General features: G+C 38.8%; 1 protein-coding gene across 5 annotated transcripts in view; it reads left to right on the plus strand.

Annotated features, from left to right (window-relative positions):
* The window catches only part of rxraa (retinoid X receptor, alpha a), a 139,410-nt gene that overhangs the window by 23,918 nt on the left and 95,421 nt on the right, over nucleotides 1-20,071 (plus strand). For all 5 annotated transcript variants that reach the window (XM_065244192.2, XM_065244194.2, XM_065244193.1 and 2 more), the window contains one exon: nucleotides 9,436-9,546. In XM_065244192.2, coding sequence (XP_065100264.1) covers nucleotides 9,436-9,546 — 111 coding nt within the window. The remainder of the gene's footprint in view (nucleotides 1-9,435; nucleotides 9,547-20,071) is intronic.

Consider the following 20,071-nt stretch of genomic DNA (forward strand, 5'->3'; position numbering starts at 1 on the left):
TTTTAAATTTAAGCTCATTTTAACAATTTTTAAGTATTCAACGTTTTCAACTATTGCTTAAATCTAGGTTTTTAGACTTATTTACATCATACAATAGTAAAAACTCCTCTTCTGACAAAAGATTGTCATTTAATGCCAAAAGCAATCCTTCTCTTGCTTTTTTAAATGACATTTTTTGTATTAAGTAAATGAATTAATCCCGCGTTGCGCTGTCCTGTTTACGATTGCTTAGTGATTTTTACATTCTTGGCTACGGCGGTGTGACAGCATACTTCCGGTCGGCGTAGCCGTCCCTATTGTTTTCTATGAGTATACGCACACCGGCCCCCAGCTATGACTCAGGAAGTTGCTCTAATCCCTGTTGCGCCACTCACATAGTTTAAAGTGTAACTAAACCCCTGGTCAGAGCCTGACTCCACCCACTGGCAATATTTGAAAAATGCAAGAAAAGTGGGCAGATCCCAAGGAGATAGAGGGGACGAACTAAGTGTGTGGTGAGATCGTAACAAGGACGTGGTTATTTTGAACCTGCTTATGTCACGAGTCATTTTTTGGACCCACCATCCAATAGGAAAATTCAACTGCAGTAGCCACCGTTCAACCTGAAGAGGGCAGCACTCAGACGTTTTTACACCATATATTGTAGTATTGAAACACTTTATATCCAAATGTCAAAAAACTAACTAAAATCAATGAACAGCACTAATAAAGCATCATTCTTACAGATCATTAACTAAAAAAAGTTGGTTTAGGGTTTAGTTACTCTTTAACATTAAATAACATCATATTTGTCCCAAATCATTAACGACTAACATTGGCTGCGTATATTTTGCATTTTGAAGTAGATGCTATCTGACTAACCTTGTGCTATTTAATGTACACTTCCGGTGTACGATACCTCCGAGTTGTCCTAGATGCAACGCGGCGCAATTGAAATACAGGGGGGACAGCTGTTTAATATTTATTTGCATTTTTGAATAGAGCCGCGTTGCCACTTTTGGGCATTTTTGAATAAAACCTCTGTCATTTTCTTCATTGGATAACTCCTCTCCTGGGGGATCACAGGATAGCAAAGTGTCCATCGAATGAACACTTCGGGATCTTGCCGGGTATTTTTCGTCTACTGTTTTTCGAATACTATGAATTCTATCATACTACTCGCCTCGTCTACTGTAGTGAAGTAGGCGGTTTCGGACACAGCCTTAGTAACTGACGAAAGATGGATGACATTAATTCCACTCTTCTTTCCCATTATTAGTCACTCCCGAAGTTGCTCATCATTTACATAAAGTCGAAGGTTTATCAATGTTGTCGCTCCATCCGGTCAGCAACAGTTGTTCATGTGGCCGGAAATCGGCAAATCTCCATTAAAATGAATGGGATTGTGTCGCTTGTAATGTGAACAGGGTGTAACAAATGGTCATGGTGGTTCAGCTAATGTTGCTGTTTTGGTCTTCTGTAATCTTTTGCTTATTTAAATAATTTCATGCTCTGTGGGACAAGGAAGAACCAAGTTTCTCATTCCTCCTCTTGAAACTGGTGATGACACATGTGAACCTCTGCTATACTTTGATGTTAAACAGGGTTTCCACAGTGAGATTTAAGCATTTTCTAGCAGAGCAGTAGTTCCCATCTCATACAGGGACCCTTTGACCTTCTGTTGTCCCTCTGGTCTAGCAGAATCTGATTTTTTTTAAAGCAGTGCTTTAAAATAACATTTTATGACTTAAATACTGTTGGGCTTTTTGCCATGTTTTGTTCACAGAGACATTAAAGAGGGGCAATGAGACACAGACATGTTCAAGAGACGTACGCTGGATTTATGATGCATATTCTAGATGAGCACTGTGGCTTAACATGTCTGGAGGGTGTTTGCTAACCGCACAGCCACGGTTTTGATGACATAATTGTCCTTAACTTGGATGAAATTAAATTTTTGCATATTCTAATATAGCTGTCTAGAATACCTCATTCAAATTTGGTGATTTGCACCATCTTATCGTATAATTTCAAAGACTGGTTGACTGTACATGATGCCTACTTAACTGCCTTATTTTATGTTTGGATGAAATATTCTTTATGTGAAGTTCTGTTTATAAGACCGCAGTATTTTAAGGCTGTGCTTTATCAGAGCAGTGTTTTAATGAGGCAGTCCATCACATATTTACTGTTCACAGATTGTCAGAAAAATAACAGTGATTGGATTCAGGATACAAACACTCTTTCCCGAAAGTCTTATCGGGAGAAAGATTAAAGTTGACTCTAATCAGAGATTTGTGCCAGGCTGAAATATAAAGCTCCAGACCAGCAGAGCTGTTAAAAGACAAATTACTTCATCTTAATTTATCAAGACATTGAGATTGTTTCTGATGATATGCATTCTTATTATGTGCATTCACATTGTTTACATACAAGTTGCTATAATAGCTTTGTGGCTGCAAATTTAAACGTAAAAAATTTTGTGGGGAAACTATTCCATTAAAATCATATTATGTAGTCATGTGTTTATCTTCTGTACTGTCTTTACCACAATAGCCATATACAGTACTGTAAATACCCAGTCAGTTTCATGGCAGAACCTGTAAAGGGCTGCAAATAAAGCTGTGGCTTTATGTGTGATCAATAAACCAGAAAACCTGGTGAAAAGTTTTTTTGTTTGTTTGTTTATATGTTTTTGTTTATGCATATGTGGTGTTTAAATATGCTTTATGACAAACCATGTGCAAATTCATAATTTAACACCATTGTAGGGCCCTATAAAATCCGTTTTATTTTTTCCCAAATTCTGTTTTATTTTTTCCCAAATACCGTTTTATCCGTTTTAATTTTTGCAAATTCCGTTTTATCAGTTTTAATTTTTGGCAATTATTTTTTTTACCCTTTACTGTTATTTTAGTCATAAAAAGAGTGTGCCTTTAATGTTAATGATTAAAATGTAAATGATTTGGGGAAAAACGGGATAACATGATTACTTAATGATTGTAAAACATGCATTTACACACGCGCAATGTTATACCCAACTCAATTCAATGCATTGTTTAGTGTTGTTGCAGAAGGCTACAACAAGGTGTCAAAGCAGTGGTGCCTTCAGAAGTGCCTTAAACACATCAGTCCAGCGGAACACGACCCATATTTTATACACAATCGCTTGAAATGCATATTACTTCTCAAACATACACAGGATAGTGATCTGACTTAGGACAGCATGAGCGCGCAGCTCTTTGCACGTGCGAGCGAAAGAGAGACAGAGAGCGGCGACATGATGCAGATGATTATTTTTAAAATGTGAAGGATAGTTAGTTTGCCTCAGCTCGCTTGAAATGCATAAAACTGAACAAATACATGAGAATTTGTGTTCGACTTCCGACAGATGCGAGAGCGCGTGCACGTGAGAGAAGTGCAGTGAGACAGACGTGGATGAGAGAGTGCATGTATCTTTGCGCTCACAGTGAACAGAATGTTGACAAAACTTACAAAATAACAGTTCTCCGGTCACATAAAAGTCATGTGGGAACTGCTCGGAACTAAGTGCTTAGCGTCGAATTTCATAATTTTTTCGCTGACGAAAGCAGAGTCGTGGAGAGCCGCTTCGCCATGGTTTCAGTGTTGTGGTGGGGGTCTGAAACGACGGGAGGGGGTGCGTCGCCCAGATTTACTTCCCCCGGTCTGCATTTCTCCCAGACATACGTTCGTCTCCCACACAAAAACAGGATTTTGTTCAAAATATGTAAAATTCAGCGTTGACACTAGATTCCGTGTTAATTTGCCAATTCCGCGATTCCGTCCGCGATTCCGTGATCGCGGAAATAATAGGGCCCTGCCATTGCATGTGTTTTAGGTAGGGATGCACCGATGCCACTTTTTTGGAATACGAGTACGAGTACGAGTACTTGCATTTTAGTACTTGCCGATACCGATATTGAGTACTTAATAAAAAAACATGATTTAAATTTACAGGTAACAGCTTTAGTCATATAATTTAACAAAAAAACAAAGGACTAGTTTTCCAGTTTGTTGTAAACTCTGCCTCTTTGGACAACAAAAGAGGCATTAACCCCTTACACGCCACTCAAACATAGACATTTCTCAGACCGTGGTATTGATTCCAGGTATCGGGGGACTTTTAACGAGTACGAGTACTTAAGAAAATGTGGTATCGAGGCCGATACCAGTATCGGTATCGGTGCATCCCTAGTTTTAGGGATGCATCGATTGTTCGGCAACCGATATTATTTGTCCAAAAATAGCAAAAACCTAATTTTTCAAGACATAATATAATTAACCAAACAATGAGGTCTTTGATGAAGCGATCAAATAGCAACCAGCGCAGAGTGAGAATTGCGCAAATGCAACAAACATATTGGTACGCATTTTAAAGTGTCAGAGAAAGACAGAAAGACATAAAAATTACAGCACTACAAGTTTCCTTTATAATTTTAAATCAAGACATCCTGAATCCAGCGTATGAGAAATACATGCCGATGATCCTGGGTTTCTGCTGAATGCATGAGTACGAAGAACAAAAGACTTTAGCTCTTCATCTCATGGTGAGAAGAGGAATAATGGCTCAGCAGTATGTAATAAAAACTTCCTACAACCAGTCCTTCAGTGACAAACACGCTTGTATTAAACGAGAAATAAAATGTTTTTTACCAAAAGCTCCTGTCAATCTTGCCGCTGTCTCACTGTCTCCCTTTGCTCGTCGTGCATTGTGCTTGACCGTGCATGCATGTGCGCGTCTGCTGCTCCAACATACAGTACAGTGCTGCATAAGAGCATCGTTACAAGATTCTTCAGGCAGATTAATAAATAGGTTATTTGCATTTTGTGCGGGAATAGAAGATCGGATTAATGTCCGTTTAGCCAAGACTCATTTATGTGGTTGAATGTAAAACAGTTTTAACAAGTCAGATATCTATCTCATTAGAGAAGTGACCAGATGTAAAAGGTCCTGTAATGACTGCTGGAATGTAAAAAAAATTATTGTTAAATAATGTGAAATAAATATAGTAAAAAGTACTTGCGCATTGGTGAGAAAATTGGCAAAATAATAAAAAAAAAAAATGTTCGGTTGTTCCGTATTTGGCCTTCGGTTGATTGTTTCATTTTGTTTGGCTTCGGCCAAGAATTTTCCTTTCAATGCATCTCTGATGTATAAAAAAAATGTAGTTTTCCAAAAACATCTCATTCCCACTGCATAAACTCACTGGGCGACGAAACAATTGCAGCTAATGGTGGGCGATAAATCGCCTGTGATTGTCATGCATATCTCATCAGTAAAGCCGGTTTTGTGATTAGTAGTCAATTGCCATCACCTGCTTTTAAATTGAGCGGCATTTACTACACAGAGCCGTATTTCACCAAGAGGCTAGGCAAAATCGCGTTCATAATCGTGGAAAAATCTTCTCCGATAATGTATGCACTACTAATCACAAAACTGGCTGTACTGATGAGATATGCATGAGAGTCACAGACGATTTTATCGCCCACCCCTTATTGCAGCTCTGCTTCTGAGATGCTCACACGTGCAAGTGTGAATGCTTTAACCTGTTAAAATCAGCGCTAAAAAATTGTGCTGTAAACACGCAGTTCCCGTATGCATTGTGTGAAACCGGACTTGAATGCGTCTAAACTGCCTAATGTAGCATCCATTTATATATATATATGGTCTGAGGTGGTGTGAAATAGTGGAGGTATATATAGAGTCAGTATACTAAATGAGGCAAGGGTGTAAAGTTACATTCAAGCTGTTTTAAAACACGAAGAAATTACTTTTACATATGCAATTATGATACAGGTTGACTTTAAGTTTAGGGCCTAATTTATATCCAACTTTATGTATTTTTGGTCTTTAAGCAGATGTTAAATAGTGTATTTTTTTCAATATATTGTTGTTTTGGGAGTGTGGTGGAGAACTTACTCTTTCTTTCTGCTTTTCCTTTTTTTTGGTGCTCCCTGTCTTTTCACATTAACCATAGCCAAGGTTGACTGGGAGCGTTTGCTCATGTGTTAACGTGGTAATATTCAGTGACATCGCTCAGAGCAAGTGGGCATGTGTCATTGTCCGCCCTTCACCAGTTACACAATACAGATTCTGCTTTGCCAAAATAAAGGTGATTCACTCCGTCGGGGTTTTAGACACGAGCTAATAGCCTGACTGACCAGCTAAGTCGGGAAACATGGGAGGGATATACAGCTGGGAAACATGTTCCTATGGTCTATTTTGATGGCCATCACTGATTATCACCTATTTACTTGAAGCCTAATACTACGTGCTTAATTTGCTTTTTTACTAGCTGGTCTGACTCGCATTCTGGATGAAGTGTGACCTCTTTACACACAAATTTAGGGAAATAAATTTTTGATTTTATTTCATTGCCAATAATTTTCCAGAATCACACATCCCGTAAGATCCCATTAAGACATGTGATGCAATGTTTTTTTAGCATGCATGCACTTGATAGATTTTTTCCCCAGTGTGTTAAGTTTGCTGCTTATCCATGATTTCTCACTCGAGATATCAAACGCATGCATTTTTTATTGATTTGATTATAAACAAGCGCATGGCGTCCTGTTTCATTATGCCGGCGAGTGATCTCAGCTTTAGCGGGGATAGTGACAAGCTCCCTAATCTCTGCTTAATTCCAGTTTGCAGACATTTTTTGTTGTAAATGTTGATTTGCAGAACAATACTTTCTTGTTGCGATGACATGCGCATCCTCCTTCCGACACCCCTTACGCAATTGTTCCTGCCATTTGTTCACATGGGACATGTATGGTATGGAAATGTTACAGCAATGTTACTTGGTCCCCTTTATGGGAGCGATTCTAGAATCAATTACGGGACGTGTTTGCGTTCACACAGAAGGCACACTAGCAACTTAAAAGATTTTTATGGGATACAATGTGCTATGTTAATGGGGGTTCTAGAGCATTGCTTTTTAAACTTTTTAATATTTTTTTATGGAAAATGCAGCAAAAATACATTTAGAAATACAAAAATACATTTGTTCCTCTGTACAGATTCTTTAATAAGCATGGACTAATCACCTGATTTATAATCAGACTCGTGCTCGTGCTTTTATTAGTTCTCCTATAATCTCTTGTGATTTTCACATGATGCCGATTGTTCATTGATGCATATTGGAGCCACTTGTTAAGCTCTCAGTTGGTTTTAATAAACCAGATTAGTGGTTTAATTTGGAAGAGTATTAATTTTTACACTTTGAGCTTTCTTAAAGGGATACCTCACCAAAAAATTAAAATTCACCCATGGTTTACTTAATCATAGCTGATGCATTAACTAATTAACCTTATTGTAAAGTGTTACCATATTATTTTTATTATATTAAATTCTGAAAGGACAGCAAAAAAGCAACTTGTGTGCTATCAGGTCTACTGAAAGAAATATTTCCCCCAAAAATAAATTAAATTAATCATTTTTGGAATCATGGGAAATTGTGTAACACAATAAAGAACAGCATATCAGCATGTGTGTTTTAAATAAGTTGAGGTTCAATAAACAATAAGAATATTTTCATTTCATTTTTTGTATATTTTGATAGATATATTTTTATTTCTATTTTTTTAAGAAACACAAGTTCTGTTTATCTTTATTTTAGTATTTTTTTTACCATTCTCATAAAGATGAGCTCATATCATCTGTGTCCCCCTGCCATCATATCGTCTCAAAGGGTCTTTGGCCATGCCTGACATTTTCCAAATTTTTTGTCATTTTAATCAAGCAGAAGGTACCTAACAAGCAGTTTGTCTATTTTCTGAACCACACGTCCCCATCCCCCTGCCCGACCAGAGCATCAGCATCCGAGCCAGCTTATCATGGGGAACTAATTCAATATCTCTGTGCCTGTTTTAAATGTCATTGGCTGAGCTCATCTGGAATGACATGTCTTACATAGTGGAAGTAAAGGAGTTTTATTGAGCACGGACCAGAACGGGGTTGCGGCTGCCCTTCTCTCTTCATATTCGCTGCAATCTGAAAGGTCTACGAGCTTTTTAAGATCATTCGGTGCACATTCAGCACAGGCTCACCCTACTTGTCGTTTATTGGCTCTGAGTCATTGTGCATCCTTAACTGACTTGTGGAAAAAGTTTGGTTTGTGTCAGGCAAGTTTTATGATTGGTTAAAAATACCTACAGGGGTTATATTTTAGGGATGCAATTAATCGCGATTAATCTATAGCAGAATAAAAGTTTTTGTTTACATCATATATGTGTGTGAACTGTGTATAATAACTTTGTAAAGATAAATGCACACACATGCATGTATATATTTAAGAAATGTTTACATGTGTATATACATTGTATATTCATGTATTTTTTCATAAAATTATACATTAATGTGTGCATATTTATATATACATAAATATTATACACAGTTCACACACATATATGATGTAAACAAAATGTTTTATTCTGATATAGATTAATCATGATTAATCATTATGCATCCCTAATACAGAGTGAATTCAGGTTTGGACCACCTGTTTAAAAGCTGTAATTTTTTCAGTTAATTTTGGTGATGCTTATAATGAACAAACCCTTGCGGATAGTGATCTGTACCGTTTAAAAATTCCTTGTAACACTAAAATTAAGTTTAATCAACTTGAATTTACAATTCATTTCAACTTTCTTGACTAGTGAGGGGTTGCTATAAATAATAAAAATAAAGTTGAAATAACTTAAGCTTATTCAACTTAATTTGTTTTATTCAAGTTGATTAAACTTAAAAGTGCAACAAGGGATTTTTTTTACAGTGTAGGCTCTCACCACATGATATCAGTTAACCTATTGTGCCCCAGAAAAGGTCTCAGTCTAGGAACTGACCCAAGACCCCTGAAATACACGGTATGGCGTCCCGCCACAACCCCTGGAGGCATGCCTGTCTTATCCGCCCTTTTGCACATTTTGACTCATCCACCTCTCGATCTCTGCTCCTCTCCTAGTTCTCCCCCGGTTCTTCCCCCCTTTCAACCCGGCCTGCGGGGCCAGCAACCTCTGGGGTTGTGGGTCACAAAACAGGGCAGAGCTGGAAATGTGAGGGGTCGGATGGCGCAGAGAGAGGGCCAGAACGAGTTGAGAGAGGCATTGCCCCTTTAAAGATCAGTTTTGATTGTAAAGGGCAAATAAGTATCTGCTCTGACAGGCCCATCTATTAAGCGCCAGTATTCATCTCTTTAATATCTCACTTTTTTTCTCCTCGGCAACAGTAAGATAAAATGGAGGCATTATGCTTTTCTGATGTTTCTCTTGAGAGAAGACCCCATGTGTCTTTTTTCCATTAAGTCTCCTGCGATATGAAAGAGCAACCCCTGAGTAATAAAAACTTCAGGGTTGTAATCATAATGTACAGAAGTGTATTCAGCATGCTTTTGATGGTATTGTTTGATGATGTTCTCTTTGTACCTCCTGTAGGGTTCCTGAAGCCCCAGTGCTCGATTCCTCCGCATCCTCATAGAGGACGACCGGAAGCATGTACGTGTTTCAGTGGCATGTGTCCTCTCCATCAGCGCAGGCTATCTACAGGTAAAAAAAAAACACACACACAAGGATGCATATAAACATCAGATTTATCATCATATCCATAACTGCAGAAATGTTTAAGACCTCCTCACACAGTTCTTAAACTTGACATTTGGCAAAATACTTCTGCATTGTGTGCAAATAAAACATTCCCATGAAACCTCATAGTCTGTGCTTTGAAGAGCATTCAAGAAGCATGCATAAATCAGTGCAATTTTGAGCCCTTAAACATATTCCCAACCATGCTTACCCATAACTCACCTCGGTTATGTCTGGTCTTGTATGTAGAGTCTCCAGGAAACAAGATACATCTTGCGCCACATGCATATACATACACAAACACGCCTTCTAATCTAAGCTGGAGTCTAGCACCCACCATGTGTTATGGTGCTGTAGTTTATGATTTACAGTTTGTTTTGCTGGTTCAAGGGGCCAGGCACATGATGGACATGTTAGCACCGGCTACATATTCAGCAGGGTTCCCTTTCTCATCACCTCTGAGGAATGAGGCAACACTGACTGTAGCAGTCTACTGCACATTCCAGCGCTCCTGCGGCATGTGGGAAACGTCCTACTGTTGGCTTACGTGTTGAAGTGTTTCCTTAACTTATCTCTCTGTTTGCACGCAACAGTAAACGCACAACGTAGCCTGTGAAGTTTGATTTGTAAATGACTCATGAGTCAATGCTTTTTAAATAATCAGTCAAAATAATTATTGCGCATGGCTGCAAAAACTAAATTTTGTACATTATTACACACATTGTGTATGAGATAACATGACGATTTTGGTTTTTCAGTTTAAAAACATGCAATGGAAGAGAAGGTTTTGGTGTAAGAATTGGGTTTTGGGGAAGTTACTTTTAAAAGTAATCCGTTACAATATTAAGTTAATCCCAAAAAAAGTAACTAATTGCGTTACTTAGTTACTTTTCATGGAAAGTAATGCTTGCCTTACCTTTTTAGTTACATTTGCATTACTTTTTCTTGGATGATGCTTGATCTCTTTCAGGCCTTGTCGGTGTTTTTTATGGCTGAAAAGTTTTGCATTCAGAAATTGCATATTTCATCACAAAAATGTCGAGCTGTGGCCTGCCATCTACTTTTCTGATTCAAACTGTTCCCACACAAGCGTGTACACATGGAGTGCATAATGTGACTACGTTTAGTTTAATTCAGTAAATTCTTTTTTATTGAATTAATTAAACTAAAAAAGTAATTTGCATTACTTTTTTAAAAAAGTAATGTGTACATTTAAAAAGTAATGCGTTACTTTACTCGTTGCTTCAGAAAAGTAATATTATTACGTAATGCACGTTACTTGCAATGCGTTACCCCCTACACTGCTAATAAAATGTATGCACTTTTTTTTACTGTTGACTGCTTTGAATGAAAAGTCTTATTTGCTTGCTTTAGTTAGATATAATATGACAGAACATAGTTTTTGCACTTGTAGAGTGATTGCATGCATGAATTCATTCATTAACTCTTTCACCGCCAGCGTTTTTAAAAAAAGTTGCCAGCCAGCGCCAGCGTTTTTCATGATTTTCACCAAAGTTTGATGCCTTCCAGAAAATGTTCTTCTTTAAATATATAAACATACAATATATCAAATGAAAGAACAGACCCTCTGCTTTCAAACAAAAAAAAAACCTTTCATCCTACCTTTAGTGGTTCTTTTGCAATCAGCTTTTGAATATGGGTAGGTTTTTGCAAAAACACCATATTTTGAGCAAAAAGCAGAGATAATTCCATTTTTATGACGGACTTTTCATAGAGATCCCATTCAGAGCGATCTTTAAAACAGACACGGACATGCAGCAGCTTGCCATAGGGCAATACTTCCGGTTTTAAAAAGTTTAATAGCCGTATTGCGGAAAGACGGAAAATCTCGTCATTGGCGGGGAAGCGTTTTCTCTTAATTGACGAGATATCTCGTCAATGGCGGGGAAAGAGTTAAGGCCAACACAGAGCCTACCAAGAACTTTATTTTGAAAATCATATCAATTATTCATTTAAATTGTAATGCTGATAATATTACTTATAAAAAAATCATTACAATACAAAATTGCAAGATAGCCTTGTTTACTAGTGGTCTCAGACTTTTATACCTCACTGTATACAGTATGTGTTTTAAGAGATGTTTGTCTTTGGTTATTTGGTACTTGGAGCTCTACGTGCGCAGGTTTCTCTGACATTGTTGTTTGTTTATAATGTTAAATGTTTCCGCAAAAGACTGTTATTGTCTCGAGACACTTCTGAGAGGTTCGGCTGCGAAAATGAGTTTGCCTGTAAAAATGATTTCTGTCTACATATTGTTTTTCCACAGCCCATAATAGAGAAGAAACAGTCTTTTAAAAGCCTGCATGGTGCTGAGCAGTCTCTGAGAAATGGTTACTGTGGAAACCCTGCGGTTTGGTGCGAGGCTGCATTGAAGGCCAGTCTAACTGGAGTCGCTCTTTTATAGAAGTAGTAATGACCGTGTTTCTAATTGGGGAACGTGTTGTCGTAAATCTTTTTGGTTGAGTGGATGTGTTCGAAGCCTGTTTCTTGTTTGTTGGTGACCATAATAACACTTTAAAGCAGTGCTCTGTCATTGTCAAAATCAATGTTTGTAGACCACCCCTAAATTGGCATAGGCAGAGTTTGGGGGCACTGCCGCCCCAAACCAGAGCCAATTTTATCCGATTTTATCTGAGCTAATAATGAAATGGAAATGTTATTTGTCTAATCTTAATATTTAAATGAGTAAACTGAGTAACTTAAGGCTGAATTAGTTTTTAAAGAAGCTGCAATTTCTCGTTAATCTCAAAGTATTGCAGTACCCTTGTTTGCTGGTATGTGCCCCTCAAGCACAAATGCGAACTCTGCCTATGTAAATAGGTGATGTCCTCTTCTGCTGAAAATTTGTCATCATTAATCACCCTCAAGTTGCTCCAAACTGGAATAAATGTCACCATTGACTTCCATAGTAAGAAACAAATAATACCATGGAAGTGAGTGGTGCCCCTGATCTGCTTGGTTACAAAATATTCACTTTTCAGTGAACCTTTTTACCAGAAACTTGTTGTTATTATTACTAAATTCGTAAATTAGTTAGTAATGATTCATCGCAAGTTATTTTTACAGTGATAAAGCATTGTTACTTTTTAAGTGAAAACCAGATGCTGTAAAAGTTCTCCAGATGCTTACTTGGGACATTCGTCATAAATTAACTCTTTCCCCCCAGGGTTCCTTAAAAAAGTTGCCAGCATTTTTTATGATTTTCACAAAGGTTTAATGCCTTCCAGAAATTGTTGTTCTTTAAATATATAAACTTATATCAACTAATAGAACAGACCGTCTGCTTTCAAAAAAAAAAGTTTCATTCTACCTTCATTGGTTCTCTTTTCATCACCTTTCAAATATGAGAAAAATGTTGAGAAAAAACTGAGATAATTGCTTTTTGGTGAAGGACTTTTTATAGAGATCAGATTCAGAGCAATGATCAAAACATACACAGAGTTTGAACTGTTTGCCCTAAGGGGATACTTCCGGGTTTTATAAATTGGGTAGTGCGACACTTGGTGGATAATAGCGAAAATACGGATTGCTGGAAAAACCCGTCATTGGCAGGGAAGCGTTTTCTCTTAAAGGTGCTCTAAGTGAATTCATGCGTTTTAGACCATAAAACATTTTTTGTTACATACAGCAAACATCTCCTCAATATCTGCTTGCTGCCTGTCCGCTGATCAAACTGTAAAAAAACTCGATCTCTGTAGACAGCCTAGGCTTCACAAACTGCAATAACAACAAAGTGGCCAAACCTACCATCAGAAACGATAGCAAAGTGTTCCAGCCAATAAACGACAAGAAGAATTTGGGGGTGGGGGTTAGGCGCGTTCATGAAAGCACGGAAGAGAGCGGGAGGAGTTAGCTACGCTCAATTTGTTTGAAACAGTTCAAACATCAACTAAAATTAACATCACACAGATTCGCTTAGAGCGCCTTTAATTGACGACTCAATTCATCAATGGAGGGGAAAAAGTTAAACGCCTTGTAGATAAAACCCAACTTTTTGAAGATAAAATTTCTTTGAAGAAGGTAAAAAACACAAAGAATTTAGTAATTGAATTATGTTAAATCTGCTGACATTTGGGCAAATTATATTGTAGTTTTTTTTACCTAAAGGGGGTCGCACATTGGACGCGCAGCTCAACGCCGCGCCATTATAAAGAAATCAAACATATTGTTTTCTATGAGTATACGCAAACCAGCACCCAGCTTTGACGTAGGAAGTTGCTCAAATTCCTGTAGCACCACAGAGCGCCACTCACATAGTTTAACATTAAATAACATCATATTTGTCCCAAATCATTAACGATTAACATTGGCTGCTAACGTATATTTTGCATTTTGAAGTATCTGACTAAGCTCGCGCTATTTAATGTGCACTTCCGATTTATGATACCTCCGAGTTGTCCTAGACGCGACTCACGGTGCGCCGCTGAGCTGCGCGTCCGGTGTGCAACCCCCTTAAGGGTGTACCCTGCAGTGTATACACTCAGCGTTGCACATAAACCAGCAGCTTTTCTGCAGATTAAGAAATATGATGCATTTATTAATTTTAGCAGGTGTACCATTTTAATTGCTAAATTACTCAAGTTAATAAAAATAAAACACAATACACAATTTTCACAGCCCCTTTTAGAAGTTTACAAACGTGTTCCCTAGGTTGAGATCCACATCAGGAGAGTAAAGATGGTGTGGGCTCTTTGGCGAACAGGGAACATCACCTAGGGAGATGTGATTCCCTGAACCGCACCACACTGACTGATGTGGCGGCACTTTGGCTACTAGCGGTTTTATATTGTTTTAGTTTTTCTACAAAACAAAACTTTGCTTGAAAAGAGGTCGTGAGAAACACAGCGCCCTGTTCAGTTCCAGTGTCATTTCAAAGGCAATCCGTTTTTTATTAATATATTTTTGACAGAGTGGTGAGAAAACGGTTTTCGGTAAAGTGCTTGTATGAAGTGCGCAAGAGGGAGCACTTAAAAATCGACTGTGGAGGGGCCTCACAATGCCGCCCTTGTGCAGTGATTCGGTCTCTCTTCGCTGCAGCGAGCAGAGGAATGGAAAAGATTATCCACAGGAATGTCTGGGGTGCCCTCAAACAGAACGCTCCGCGGGACTGGCCAATGGGAGAGCTCGGCCGAGTGGCGGGCTAATTTTTTCCTGATGAACTCAGCCGCCTGCTCCATAATGGAGTCTGATTGCCAGCGCTGAACTCACATATGGTCCATGTTTGTAGAGCTCCAATGACAGGACCGGTTCTGTAGTGGGCAGAAGGAGAAACGATTGCTTGCCCGGTTTTTGTTGGTTTTTATTAGTTCTGTGTAAGGATGAGGTATTGAGATTTTCAGTTCTCAAGTTAAGTACTTTATCATATTTTCATTTTGATATTTTATTGGAGATTAGTATGCTGACAGCGTAGCATAAACCAGCTTTAAGCTTTTTTAAACTTTACTACAACCCTCCGCATTTAAACCAACACCTTTGAGTGTTGTATTACATTTTACACTTTTTTTAAGTGTCCAGCCATAAGTGTTGCATTTTTATGATGGTGTGTGAGTTTAAAAATAGCTTTCTCATTTAGGCAACACATTGACTAATCACTTTTGAAAACATCTCGAGCAGCGATCTTAACAGCCTGGCTGTGTCGACCTCCCATTTCACACTTTCTGCCCAACACGTCCCACCTCTCCCTTCAGGTGTGTGTTTTTTCTTTAATTCATCACTTTTTATAGTCATCTCTTAACTTAAACTGCTGCTACACCCACAGCCAAGCTTCATTACAACTAGCCACACTTTATAGCCGACTTAATTATATTGCTTGGGTCACAGTGCATTCGAGTTATCTTACGACTTCATAAATTCTCCCAATTAATACAGGGGCTATTTATTGCGTCGACTTCTTGGAAAGAAATTTCACAGTCCCATTACGGCAAGCGGAGGCAGATTTAACCCCATAAATTACAGGGAAACATGGCCGAGTCATTCAGGTTGCGGTGGGTGTGTTTTAACTCCAGTGGAATCCTGCCATCAGCCGACAGCAAAAAAAGCCATGTGGTTGGGCTTCAGAGACCGAAGCATGTGTTTGTAGACCTTGTGGTCACACGGGAAGAGGCGGGGGGCTCCGGGGTCGTGGCAGCCACCGGTTCCTTGTGTTTCCCGGAGTGAGGTCTCCGAAAGGTGAGGGAGGTCAAGGAAGGGAGCTTGTTAGCTGCAACATGTTTCACGCTCCGTTTTTTTAATTGGCTCTGGTTGGCGTCCGCGCACATCCTCGCCACTTCCTGTTGGTCAGGCTGCCAGAGGGACTTGGAAACTCCGACTTGTTAATTATAGAGTCAAGCCTTTTACTTTCTCTCATATTCATCACTACCAGTACACTGACTATTTTAATACTCATGTTTATTTAAACCATGCTTCAAAGGTATCCCTGTGGAAAAATAACAATTCATCATCCATTTTAACATGTTTTTTTGTCATACTGTACATATTCTGGACTGGTTTATTTTCTCACAGTGGGATAGGGCCTGCAGTCTGTCAATATTTGGGTCATGGCTGCCAAAATGGTTTGGGCTAATTGGATTCCGAAGTTCATTTTCATCAGCTATTTGATAAAGCCCTGGCAATGATCCTAAAACTCCAACCACCCTCGGTTTTTGTACCACTGAGTATATTCCATACGGAATGTAATAAGTAGCTGCGAAGAAAGGAGGAGGGGCTGTGGCATGAACTGAGCAAAGTTATCTGGGGAGACTTTTATTTTGTGCACTCAGCAGCCCCATATAAACAATGGAGGCTAAAGGAGACTTTAAGTTATTATAATATTATTTGTGACATCATCAGTTGTGTTTTGTGCACATCTGCGGCTAAGAGAGTGCAGCAGGGATGTTGTATTATTGTAATTTTTCATTTTTGTGTAGACTTTTGGATTTTTGCAAAAATAAGCATCAACACGTTTTAAACACAATGTTTATGAATTTTGAAGTGTAAGTGCATTTACTAAAAATATAAAGAGCTGAATTTTGACTTTAAAATTCATAAAAGTTGTGTTCAACTATGAAGACTAAGAAAACGTGTAAATGTCATAAAAATGTCAAAAATTTTGTTAAACACAAAGCTTATTTTTTTTCGATGATCCAAAAGTCTTGGCATAGGAACTCATGTCCCGCTAAATTCCGGGTTGCCCTATAGAGAATTTTGTATCAGAGGTATCGTGTGTTTTTGTGTTATCTGCACTGTTTGTGGCTGTTTACACTTGGTATTCAGATTTTGTAGATCGGATCGATGCTAAAAACAGGTGTACAACAGTGTTTGAAGTTTTCAGCTCGTCCACTTTTGGCCTCATTCAGAGGTAGTTGAAAATGCTTTCGACTGGATTGCTTTTGTGGTGTAAACGCGCATGTGGTCGAATGTGTTCGAGCAGCCACAAAATACCGCCTACTCTCCAGCTATTTATCTGACGTGATGTACCGAGCACAATGTTTTACATCGTTTGTGACTTCTAGCATGAACCCACAGTGTACAGCACAATCTTTAGGCTTTTATTGATAAAACTAAAACGGCTGCTCTCCGCGTCTTTCGTTAGTTTTATTTTGCGAGCATGTGAAAGTTGCACAAGCATATTTCATCAATTGCGGTGAAATATTAGAGTTTTTTATTAGTTTGCATCAATTTAAACCCGTCATTTCTCCCGCTCATGTTTAAACGACAGCAGAGGGACTCGCTCACAGTCTCCAATGACCATCCCCTCAAAGTAATTAGGAAAGAAGCTGTCAAAAGTGGACAAAAGAGATGGATTTAAAAACCAGGTGTAAACGGAATGTGTTCTCTCGTCCACTTGTGATCCGATCAATGAAAACATGTCTTAATAGCAGGTGTAAACAGCCTCTTTGATTTAGCGACTGTCTTAAAAGGTTAACCCAACTGTATACTAGGGCTGAACGATACATCAAATTTTCATCGTCATCGCGATATGAACTCACGCGATGAACACATTGCAACAGACAGCACAGACAACCTAGACGCGATGAATGAAGGAAAAACGGTAAGCGCATGTAATAACCGTTTGACCTATCACGTTTAGTCCTGAAGACATGCCCTGCGTCCCAAACCGCATACTTTCATAATATATAGTAGGCGAAAAGCACTACTTCTCGTACTCTTTGCATACTATATAGTATGGAAGTAGGCAGTTTGGGATGCACGGATGGTTTGCGCGTTCATGCTATTAGGCCAATCAGGGGAACCCCCAAGTCAGCTACGCTCAGATTGATTTGTGAGGTGTCAGTTGCGACCTAAACGGTGGCGGAGAAAGGAGAAAAGAGTGAGGAAAATGTGTTGTCAGACGAAGACCTTGTGGTGAAAAGGAACAGCACTTCAGCTATATCATGGAATTATTTTGGATTTAGGAGAGATGACGCCGCAAATACAGGTACTGTGGAAGCGGTGATTCGCATATTGCGTCTATTGCGCGCTCAAGTTCATTATTTCAAATGTAGGCGTGCAGTATGTGTGCTCTGGAAGCGCCGCGGTCCCGACTCGCACGCGGTGCGACACGCTCGTTTTTCCAGGCTTTTCAAAAACATTTTAACTTTTCAGAATGACACAAGCGCAGGGTGCAGATCATGTGACAATAACCTACGTGTGTAGCGTTTTCCACGCGTTTTTAGGCGCGATATGTGAATGGCCCCTAAAACATGAAAAAATATAAAATATTTATCGCAACTCACATCGTCATCGCAACATTAAACATTGTCACCGCACATCGCAACCTTTCCTCACATCGTCCAGCCCTTCTGTATACCATGCTGTGACGTGTCCACCCTAGAGATCAGGGTTCCCACGGGTCCTTGAAATCCTTGAAAGTTTGAAAATTATTGCCCTGGGAAGTTTTTGAAAATATACGTTCATAGATACAGGTCATTGAAAGTGCTGGAATCTATTTTATGCAAGAAGTTTTCTTTCTGGAAAAGTTTCTTTCTGGATAAGTTTCGTCCCTTTCTGGAAAAAAGTGTAGGATAATATAAAAATTCTAGACTTTTTAAGCACACATGCTAAAATGTTCGCTTTAAATGCTTATCTTCTGTATGCAAATGTTGATTCATATCAAAATGCTTTTTTGCATAATTGTGTTTGACAAATGAAAACGTTTTGGGTTACATATTTAACTGTTGTTCCCTGAGAAGGGAATGAGACGCTGCGTCTCCCTTGCCATACTTCCTGCATCCCTGTAATGCCGTCTTTGGCAATATTTGAGATAGCTATATACTTCCTGGCTCCCGCGTCACCCTGTCTTTGTTATTAAGCCTCACCATTGGTTGATTTTGATATACCCCTTCAGAGAGGCACTTACCCCTGGAGGTGTCCCCAAAGTGTCACCGCAGTGACGCAGTGTGAGTTCCCTCGAAAGGGAACTGTAACAATGTACCTTTAAAGGTAACACAATGTAACCTTGCTCTTGTGTCTGCAAATTTAATCCTTGAATTTGAGGGACTTGGACCTGGAAAGTCTTTGAAAGGTCCTTTAAATTGAAGTTAACTAAGGTGTGGGAACCCTGTGAGATGCTTAGGGTGAGGCATCAGCCAATCAGAGCAAGAGAGACATAAAGGGCTTCAGAGGAACAAGAGAGCGAAAAAGAGCCAGAACTGAAGGAGGAACCAAAAGAAAGCTGGAAAAAGGGTAATGAGCTGAATTAGTGACAGAGGAAGTGAGACAGAGGGAGTGAGGAGTGATGCTCATGCTCCCACAGCGTGATTGTCACTGTTACTTGCGTCTGGGTCAGCATAAAAAAATCAGAGCGACTAAAGCTTTTGATAAATCTTTGAGCTCTTAATCCCTTCGTGCCACCATCACAGTGAAATCTGATCTCATTGTCACAGCTGACCGTTTGAGGACGAGTGGGGTTAGCGTCAGTGCCACGACAAGCCTTTCTATTTCATTCTTTCTGGTTCATCATTAGTCATTTAAGGGTCAATTTATTCTCTTAAAACATCTTTAAGATTTGATTATAAATTCTCAGCTCCTCAAGACTACTTTTCTTCATGGTTAATATCCGCAAGCATACACTTTTGTAATGTGATTGACTACCATATCTCAATCAGCACCAAGTTTTTCCTCATTCAAAACCTAATTTATTTAGAAATGTTTACACTTTTATGCAAGATAGCTTTTCCGTCTGTGTTATGTCAAATGTCCCTCTTCTAGACCGTGAGCAGAAGTTGCTGAAATAAAACAGTTGTCCGAGATTCTCAAAAAAATTGACTTTTGTTTTTATTATATATTTCAGTCTTGTTTTCTTTCCTTCCAAGTTTAGATGTGTTTACATTGTAGTAAACTGCTGGACCGGCACCCATATGACACAATCTTTCCACCCTCAGTAAAATATTTAAAATAAATGGACTTTAATGTTTATTTGTACTGAGCATTGTTTTAGGATCACACTTGTGGTGACACAAAAACAATTAAGAATTTGATGTATTGCAGT

This window comes from Paramisgurnus dabryanus, chromosome 18, assembly GCF_030506205.2.
Source record: "Paramisgurnus dabryanus chromosome 18, PD_genome_1.1, whole genome shotgun sequence".
Classification (NCBI taxonomy): domain Eukaryota; kingdom Metazoa; phylum Chordata; class Actinopteri; order Cypriniformes; family Cobitidae; genus Paramisgurnus; species Paramisgurnus dabryanus.